This window comes from Eumetopias jubatus, unplaced genomic scaffold (genome assembly GCF_037043125.1).
Source record: "Eumetopias jubatus isolate StellerSeaLion01/CBP00866 unplaced genomic scaffold, mEumJub1_p1.0 scaffold_1, whole genome shotgun sequence".
In the NCBI taxonomy this organism is placed as follows: domain Eukaryota; kingdom Metazoa; phylum Chordata; class Mammalia; order Carnivora; family Otariidae; genus Eumetopias; species Eumetopias jubatus.
Genome location: NW_028274807.1, coordinates 210,024,649 through 210,035,133, shown reverse-complemented (window position 1 = coordinate 210,035,133; position 10,485 = coordinate 210,024,649). Strand labels below are relative to the sequence as shown.

The 10,485-nt window shown below is 41.5% G+C and overlaps 1 protein-coding gene across 1 annotated transcript; it reads right to left on the bottom strand.

Moving 5' to 3' along the window:
• Positions 1-391: 391 nt before the first annotated feature.
• On the bottom strand, positions 392-4,591 carry LOC114197790 (uncharacterized). The gene is given in 3 exon segments (XM_088017173.1): positions 392-3,377; positions 4,213-4,273; positions 4,456-4,591. Coding segments are annotated over 3 exon segments (1,761 nt in total). The 3' UTR covers positions 392-1,813.
• Between the last annotated feature and the right edge of the window lie 5,894 nt (positions 4,592-10,485).

The following is a 10,485-nucleotide window of genomic DNA, read 5'->3' as shown; positions in this document are numbered from 1 at the left end:
TATAAAAGAATGAAAAGCACCTCAGCACGTATACAGCACGAGGTAATACTGGGAAGGTATGCTTAACTTGACAACATTACAAAGTTGATTTGAAAATTCATAATTACAATGGGATATTTTAATATATGCTCTCAGGAAATGAGAGACTCAATATATGTTCACATACAAATTAAATGTTTTAAGTTTTATTTGAGAGCAAGATCAAGCTCAAGAGCATGAATAGGGGAGTGGGCGGAGAAGCAGCCTCCCCACTGAGCAGGGCGCCCGATGCAGGGCTCGATCCCAGGACCCTGAGATCATGACCTGAGCCAAAGGCAGATGCTTAACGACTGAGCCACCCAGGAGCCCCAGTTAATAAAATGTTTTAAGAAATGACTACAGAATATTTTGTTTGACAAATGCATTGCTTTTAATCACATACAATTAACCATACTTGAAAACATACCAAGGAATTACACACAGCTGAGCAAACCTGCCTGACAGGAGGGAGGGGCCAGCTGTCCTAGAGAAGGACAGGGCCAGAGCAGTAGCTGCAGTGGAGGAACAAAGTCCACGGTGTTCTTCTGGTCACTGTAGCGCTCACAGTGGAATCAGGAGTACATGGTCACTAGCAGTATTACCAAAACAAGGTATTGACTACACAAATTAGACCTTAAATGAATGCAATACAGAGGAGAGTCTGGGCAACAGAGAGTACTCCCAACCATGAAAGTTCAGATTAGTTGCCTGGTGGACACATGAGGGCTGGCAGGAAAATCCAAACTGTGATGGATCTTTGATGCCGAACTTGTGAAGGTATATGTGGAAACCTACGCCTCTGAGAAATGAAGTCGAGCAGTTAATTGTGGTTTTGAGGACACTCTTGACTAGCAGGGCAAGAGATCAGGAAAATAGGCTGCAAGCAGGGATCCTCAAAGCTCCTGTACAGCTCTGTCTAGTGGCTCTGAAACCTGATGCCTCCTGTACTCCTGCCTTTCAAATCTTACACAAGTGAGGCTACAGGTATAGAATCATAAAGGAAACAGATTCTAGAAAATGTCACATTACCCAGGTGACAAAACATAATTTAGGAGTGCCATCTCCAATTCTACATTTTATTATCCAATGACTGGTCTGTCTTAATGCAAAATTGATTATTCAAATCTCAGCCAGAAGGAATGGCAAAGGCCAAAAGATGGAAATAACTGATCAGACGACACTTCATAATAAACTGCATATTTACAAATTTATGCCATCTTTTTATTAGCAAGGAAAATGGAATTAAGGCTCTTCTGGCCAAAAAAGAATTGGTTTTCTCCCAAGAAGATGGAGTGTATGATGGGTAACGGATATCCAGTAGCTGACACAGGAGGCCAGTAAGAAAATACCAAAACATTTATCGATAATTCAATTAAAACATTATATAAAAATTAAATCTACTTGCACATTTAGAAACCATTTCAATTCACCCATGGATCAAGCAAACTCCAAAATGGAAAGAGAAAAATGTTATCAACTGATTTGAGAAAACAAATATCTATTAATCTTTAAACAACAGTAATAAGAGTACTTACAGAATTATCTCACCTCAGTGTTCATTTTTGAAAGTAGTAAATATCCACAGTCCAGAGATCCACTTTAAGAATGAGGCACTGATAATATATTTATAACTTTTATAATGATTCTTTCATGTTAGTTTTCTGGAACATTATACATGGATTAATTTGTATCAGGCTTTCTTATATTTGTTGGATTTCTTTCCAGGGGGGGGTTTCACATGTAAGGATGAAGGTCAATTGATGTTTTTCCCACACTGCTTACATTCAAGAGGTTTCTATTCAGTATGAGATCTCTCATGCCTTCGAAATGAATTGGGACGACTAAAGGCTTTTCCACATTCTTTACATTTGTATGGTTTCTCTCCAGTGTGCATTCTCACGTGTCCTCGAAAGGTAGTGCGATAAATAAAGGCTTTTCCACATTCTTTACACTCATAGGGTTTTTCTCCAGTGTGAGTTTTTTCATGTGTTCGAAAGGATGTGTAACAACTAAAGGCTCTACCACATTGTTTACATTCATAGGGCTTCTCTCCCGTGTGAGTTCTTTCATGTATTCGAAATGAACTGGGAAAATTGAAGGCTTTCCCACATTCCTTACATTTATAAGGTCCATCTCCAGTGTGCATTATCATGTGTGTTCGAACACTTGAGGGAGAAATGAAGGCTTTTCCACATTCTTTACATTTATAGGGTTTCTCTCCAGTGTGCTTTCTCATGTGTCCCTGAAAGGTTGTGCGATAAATGAAAGTTTTGCCACATTCCTTACATTCGTAAGGTTTCTCTCCAGTGTGAGTTCTTTCATGTATTCGAAAGGAACTGGGCCAACTGAAGGTTTTACCACACTGTTTACATTCATAGGGCTTCTCTCCAGTGTGAGTCCTTTCATGTGATCGAAAGGAACTGGGACAAATGAAGGCTTTCCCACATTCCTTACATTTATAAGGTCCATCTCCAGTGTGTGTGATCATGTGTGTTCGAATGCTTGACAGAGAAATGAAGGCTTTCCCACATTCCTTACATTCATAAGGTTTCTCTCCTGTGTGAATTCTTTCATGTATTCGCAAACCTAGAGGAGAACTGAAGGTTTTCTCACACTGTTTACATTCATACTGTTTCTCTGCAGTGTGAGTCCTTTCATGTCTTCGAAAGGAACTGGGACAACTGAGGGCTTTACCACACTGCTTACATTCATAGGGTTTCTCTCCAGTGTGATTTCTTTCGTGTATTCGCAAACCCAGAGGCGACCGGAGGGATTTCCCACACTGTTTACACTGATAGGGTTTCTCTCCAGTGTGAGTCCTTTCATGTGTTCGCAAGGAAGTAGAACAACTAAAAGCTTTCCCACATTCCTGACATTTGTAAGGTCCATCTCCTGTGTGAGTGATCATGTGTCTTCGGAAAGTTGTGAGCCACGTGAAAGCTTTCCCACACTCCTGACATTCATAGGGTTTTTCTCCAGTGTGAGTCCTTTCATGTCTGTGAACAGACTTGCGGTAGCTGAAGGCTTTCCCACATTCTTTACACTTATATGGCTTCTCTTCATATTCGTGATACTCATATGGCTTATGTCCAGTGTGAGATCTGATGTGCCTATTAAGGGATGAATGACGCACAAAGACTTTTCCACACACGCTACATTCACATGGTTTTACTCCAGAAGACGTCGTCTTGTTCAGGTTAAGATCTGGAGTCTGGGTGATGGTTTCTCCACACTGATGCTTTTCAGGTGGTTTTACTCCAGAAGGCGTTTTCTTGTTCAGATTAAGATCTGGAGTCTGAGTGATGGTTTCTCCACACTGACGACCCTCTTTGCTTTCACGTTTTTCTGCCATATGACGTCTGTAAAAAAATGGGAAGTATTTTATTAACGATTTCTTAGTAATTCATATTAGTAGGGTATCAGAATTACATTTTTATAACTTACAGCAAAATGAAGGTTTCCTACCCTTTCTGAATCGTTTGGAAAGTTAATATACTGAATGCTCTGTAAATAAGGACTTGACCACAGCTATTATGTAAGCAAAGATTATTAACATACAGGGTTTTTTTTTTGTTGTTTTTATCTACCTATCCATCCATCCATCCATCAGAAAGAGAGAGGGAGCACAAGCAGGGGGAGTGGCAGGCAGAAACAGACTCCCCGCTAAGCAAGGAGCCTGATGTGGGGCTGGATCCCAGGACCCTGAGATCATGACCTGAGCCAAAGGCAGACACACAACCAACTGAGCCACCCAGGTGTCTCAACATATGGGGGTTTTTTTCTTTTTCCATATGGGGTTTATTTTCTTTTTCCATATGGGGTTTCTTTATGCTCTTTCCAAGTGAACAGTTTTGCAAACACTCAACACCTATGTCATACTTAAGTAAATATTTTCAGTGAAAAAAATTTAAGGATAAATTTGAATAACTTGGGTTTTATTTATTTAACAATTTTGTTTATCCACTTGACAGAGAGAGAGAGAACAGGCTGGGGGAGTGGCAGGGAGAGGGAGAAGCAGGCTCCCGCTGAGCAAGAAGCCCAATGTGGGACTTGATCCCAGGACCCCGGGATCATGACCTAACCTGAAGGCAGACGTTAACTGACTGAGCCACCCAGCACCCCTGAATAATTTGGCTTTTAAAAATTCACGACATAAGATTCTCATGTGGGACACTGCTACATTGTGTGACTCACCTTAGTCTTCTCCCCTGGGTATTGTACCTATATTCGGTGTCATGATCTTTCCATTTTTTCTCTAAAATGCAGATGGAGAAAATATTCCGTTATTAGAAATTATAGAAAAATTACTAGATTTTAGGTCTATGATGAGCTTAGCTTACTAATGTACTATTTTCCCACATGTCAGAACAAGACTGATGGGCAAGAAATACTTGTTCTCTAATTGCCAAAGTTCAGTAAGAATGTCATCATCTTTACCTATTGCGGCCAGGTTTCTGAAGGTTTCCCGCATCACATCTCTGTAAAGTTTCTTCTGCGAAGAATCCAGTAAAGCCCACTCTTCCAAGCTGAAGTTCACAGCCACATCCTCAAAGGTCACTGAGTCCTAAAACATCCCAAATATGTTTACAGTAGCATACATGAGTCTGACAGCACTGGGGATTTATACTCAATTATAGGAAGGTTATGTATGATTCTGTGGTCTCCAAACATTTATGTCTTGGTCATGAGAAACTTACTTTCTGTTCACACTTCCTCATAAATTTAACAGCATCATGAACACATGCAAATTATTTATTCATCTTTACTGTGATCACTTTAAATGTTACTGTTCTCTAATGGCAGGGTCTAGAGCACCTTGGAGAAATGAGAGAAATACTATACAAATGAAACAAGTATTATTTTAAGCACACTAATTCCTTTTGAGAAAAACGCTCTCATCTCCTTCCTTCTTACCTACCATTTAACTCAGCACTCCATGATGTACGGGGTCAAATCTGCATGAGGTTTTAATGAATAAAACACAATGAAGAACTGGAAGCTTTTTCTTCTAGTCCCATCACCAAACATGAGAGTCCAGGAGGCCTGTGGAAATGCAACTTGTAACAAGGATCAGCTTGCCATTATCGGCCTGAAGGCCGTTAGAAGTAGCCAGATGTAGCTGGACAAATGAAAATATTCTTGTGAAGTAGTACTTTTCACTTGTGTAGTTCTTACTGCACTCAGTTTTTCCATTCTCTCTCTGTCCCATTTCATGGAGCCAGGAAGTTACTCAGAAGTTAGGGCTCAGAGATCTCCACAAAAACCCTATCCACATGAGCCTCAGGACTGCTGCTCACTTTTTAGGACACATACTGAAATGAAAAGGTGCTAGAGGAACTCTTTTTGGTCCAACTGTAATAGTGCCCTCTGGCCCATGCTAACCCTGACGAACAGGTTAAGAAGTGCAGGTTGCGAGGGAGTTCCCTGACATCCACAGTGGTTTGATGGTGAATCTGTTCATGATTATTAACTACATAAAGGATTCAGCAGTGCTTTCCTCCAAAAGAACATAAAATCGCCATTCTCCAACTTCAGGAGGAACTTTCCTGACCAGCGCTCTAGAGGGAGCCCTCTCATTTTCTCTCACTTAGGAGCTCTGTGCCGTACAAAAGCACAACAGCCAAACCTGAGTACAGGAGTCCCTTAGTTGAGGACGCCACATGCTACCCACAGGATATAAGAGACTTTACTCCATAACTGAGGTCTCTGGGGAGGAAGGCAGGCCTCTCAAGCAGGCCTGAAATGACGAAAAAGCAGGGAAAAGCATGCAGACCTTTCTCCCCCGGAGGTTGTGAGTGGACTAAAGGTTCACACACAAGGGCAGGCGCTTGTATGAACTGATCCTCTTGCCACTACCAAAGCAGGAAGCACTAGGCTTTCTTACTGCCTTGGACAGAACTGGACCAAGGAGGAAAAAGGAGGGCTGAGCTTCAAAGCTGTGAGCAGTCAAACATGAAACATCGGGAGTCAGAGACTTGGGGTTTTTTTGGGGGGGGGGGGGTCATATAATGAACTGAGAAGCAGTCTCTCCCTCACAAGGAAAAAGCAAAAAAGCTTAAACAACTCTTCTTTGACCCATCAGAGACTTGAGGACACAGGGCAAACCACTGTCTTCAAAATTGGAGACAGAAAAGAAGCTATTTTGAAATATGCCCAGAATATTCTATTCTTAACAAGGCCTGTCCTTAGAAGAGTGTTTCGCTGGGGCCTAAGCAAACAAAAATAGAACACAATATCCAAGAACTCTGGTATAATGACAAGGGTAAAATACAATGGGAATAACTGATGGAAAATAAAGACAGAAAAAGTAAGTGAAGCAATAATCACTGCATCTTCCTACCATTCGAGATCGCAAACTGCAGATCCGGGTAGCTAAGAGAGCACAAAATACGAAGGGGAAAAAACCCCAAACAACCAAAAATGCAAATTCAAGCACATCCTATTCAAACTGGAGAAAAATCGAAAACAAAGAGATTATAGTGAAAGAAGCCAGAGCGGGGAAAAACAAACCTCAGTTACACTGAAACAGAGGTAAGAATTAAATTGGACTTCTTTCTGAAACCATTTCAGCAAGAGACTGGAGCAAAACACTTAAAAGTGCTGAAAGGAAAAAAGCACCATCCTACAATTCTGTGTTAAAATTATTTTTCAAAAATGAGGAAGAAATAAAGACTTTCTGAAGCAAACATTGAGGAATTTGACATGAGTACACCTGTTTTTCAAGAAACACGAAAAGAAATTCATCGGGAGGTAAGTAAGAAAGAGCATTAGGAAAGAAATTAATGAAGGTAAAACACCTTTTCTTTTACTAACAAATCTGACATATCACTTTTGTATTCAGTAATAGCTTTTGGATAAGTGAAATGAATGACAACGTTACAAGGGACAGGGAGAAATTAGGAATATGCTGACATAAAGTAAACTCAGCAAAACAAAGTCAAAAAACTATAATTGATATGCTGAGAAGAGATAAAATGCTCAATTAAAGCTAAAGCCGGCAGAAAAATGGCAGAAGACAAACAAGGACAACAAAAAAAGAGTAAAAAGTACGGTAGATATTAATCAACATTATCAATAACCACTTTAAACATCAATGGCCTAAACCCTACAATTGAAAGACACACTATAACAGCACATTAAAAAGAACTAAATATAGACACAAATAAACTTAAAAGGATGGAGAAAGATATACCATGCCAACAGTAATCAAAAGAAAGCTGGCAGAGTATATTAATTTCAGACAAAGCCTACTTCAAAGCAAGGAAATATCAGATAAAGAGGGAATCATGTAATAGTAAAGGGATCAAATCTCCAAGAAAATAAAACAATCCTTTCTGTGTATGTGCATTAATAACAGAGTAGCAAAATATGTTAGGCAAAAACTCATAAAGTTGGACCCATCAACACCCCCATATCAGTAACATAAGAGTTTCAGCAGGAAGAAAATCAGGAAATCCATGGAATATGTCATCAACAGCAAATACACATTCTTCTCAAGTTCACATGCAACATTCACCAAGACAAACCGCCTTCTGGGATATAAAACACCTTAAATTTGAAAGAACAGAAAATGTACAAAACATGTTCTCAGGAAACAGCAGCATTAATCTAGAAATCAATAACAGGAAAGCAGTTGGAAAACCCCAAAGACATGGAGATAAAAAACTTCTAAATATCGGGATCAAAAAAGTCTAAAGATATCATTATTTTGAACGATATAAAAATAGAATTTATCAAAAGTTTTCTGGTGGAGCAACTGTAGGAACCTAGAAGGAAATTTGTACCATTGAACAAATAAACCAAAGGAAAAAAAAAAAGATCGACAATAACGTAAGCAACTACTTGAGGAAACAATAAAGAACGACAAATTAAACCTTCAGCAGAATAAAACAGTCCAGGTCATGGTGGTGACATAGAACGATCCTGGACTTACTTTCTCCCACAGACACACTGCATCTAAATCTACATATGGAATAATTTCCTTGGAAAAACCCAAACCCCAAAAACTAGCTAAGTGGCTCCTACACACTGGATGAATGAGCAAACCAACCACATAAAAGCTGGTTGGAGATGCTGAGACACAATCTTGCCATAAACCCCACCACTGGTGCAGCAACCCACAGTCAGGAGGGAACACAAAATCCCAAGCTTCTCCCTGAGGAGTGAAGGTTCTGAACCCCACTTCTAGTACCCCTACCCTTAAGACCTGAACTTGAAGATGAGCCCCCAAACATCTACCTTTGAAAGACAACAGAGCCTGCATCCATGGGACCAAGAGGGCTACACCAACTGAAACAGTTATTAAAAGGCTCACATGTGCAGACTCACCCAGCCCAGGACCCAGCATAGAGGCAGCTGACTGAAAAGCAGCCAGGCTTTCCGTGGAAGTGGCTTGCTTGAGGAGTGCCAGGGGGGCTCATTCGGTTAAGCATCTGACTCTTGATTTCAGCTCAAGTCATGAGATGGACATGGAACCTGCTTATGATTCTCTTTCTCCCTTTCCTTCTGCCCCGCCTTGCTCTATTTAAAAAACAACAACAAAAACGAGGCTTGCTTGCTAATCTTAAAGTGTCAGCTTGAAAGGCAGGCATCTAATTAAACATACATCTAAGGGCTCACTGAAATGTTCTTCAAAAACAGACAATGTGTGTGCTCCCCCTCTGCCTCACTCCAGCTCTCCAGGATCTCCCAGGAGCACGTGCCCTTGCCTGACACTCCTGATTTTTGCAGAAAATTTTTGCTGCCCAGGAAACACCTCTAGATTGCTTGGCTCTGGTGGTCAGTGGAGCTCACACCCGTGGGTCCCACAAGACTGTAACAAATGGAGAAAGAGTTCTTAACCGGCCACCACCATTCCCAGGGCACAACAAAGAGGCAACAGACCGAGGCACCCAGTCTCTGTCGAGGACCTATTAGTTTATCTTCATAGCTGTCCTCTGAGGGGTGAGCTGCTAATTAAACACGCACGGAGGACCCAGCCTATATCCTCTCCGGAGACCCGGGGTGGGGTTGGGGGGACAGCGGTGCCTGAGTGCTGACAATACTGGCCTCCGACCCTGTCCAGGTTCGCTCAGTGACGTCGCCTGGGGCTTCCTGTTCCTGGCCCCTCGGAGGTCGATACACATACGTCAGGAATGCCCACCACGGCTGGAATGAGGGGAGGCTTGTTTGGCCTTCCATCAATCACAGGTGGTGCCACAAGATCCGATGAAAGGCCAGCTGTCCATTAGGTGCGTGCACGCTCTCTGACCTCACTGCAGTGTCCTCCTGTGTGTCCCCTTCCTCTAGAAAATCTGTGGACTGGGGCCTGGACTTGTGGAGAATAACTATGCGGCTGCCGTGGACCATCCTCTGCCCAACTCTCCTACCAATAAGTTAGCCTGAATAGAACTGTAAACTGTATGAAGTGGCCTGTTTTGTTTTTGGTCTCAAAGTGCCTTCTCAGTTTGAGGGATACTTCACTGTCTCTCCTCCATCTTCTAACAAGTGGGCACCATCTTCACATGCTTCCTCTGCCCTGCCTCAGGCCCCCCATGCCATACAAATCTCTAACATAAGAGCTCGTACACATGCCCTGGAGTCCCTTAATATCCTGCCTTTGGTGGCCAGCAGGGCTTGTACTCAATGGGATGGTACCAAGGAAGAAACCATTCCTAACTGGTTATTACCCAGGGCTCAGAGCAGAGGAAGCTGGCAGAAATGTCCACCTCCCAGTCTTCACCTGAAAGAGTTTATGTTGAAAATTTTAAAAGCTGCTGCCTGAGGGTCTGCCTTCTAATCAGCCTGAATCTAGGTGCTGCCTGAGATCCTCCTCTTGGGGGCACTGCCTCAATTACTGGGATCAACTGAAAAGAGCCTTCTTGGACAATCACAAAGGTTTGAGAGACAATAAAGGGCTCTCTTCCATGAGATCATTCCTTCAGAACTGGGAGAGGTGGCTGTTTTATCTAACACATAAAACCCAAGAGTGTCAAGGAAACCAAAGAAACAATATATTCCCAAAAAAGCAAAATATAAAACCTTAGAAAAAGACCTTAATGAAAAGGAGACAGGTGATTTATCTGATAAAGAGTTCAAAATAAGTGATAAAAATGCTCACCTCTCTCAGGAGAAGAATGGATGAAAAAAGTGAGAATTTCAACAAACAGAAAACAAAGTACCAAATAGAAATCATAGAACTGAAGAATAACTGAATTGAAAAATGAAGACAGGGCAGAACTTACCCAATCAGAACAGCAAAAAGAAAAAAGAATGAAAAAGAGTGAAGACAGCTTAAGGGAGTTATGTGACTACATCAAGCTGACCAACATCTGCATTACTGAACTCCCAAAGAGGAGAGAGGAGCAGAAAACTTAACTTTAAAAATGGCCGGAAACGTCCCTAACCTGGAGAAGAAAACATACATCAAGATCCAGGAATCCCAGAACCCAATGAGACTCACACCAAGAAGCATTATAATGTCAAAGC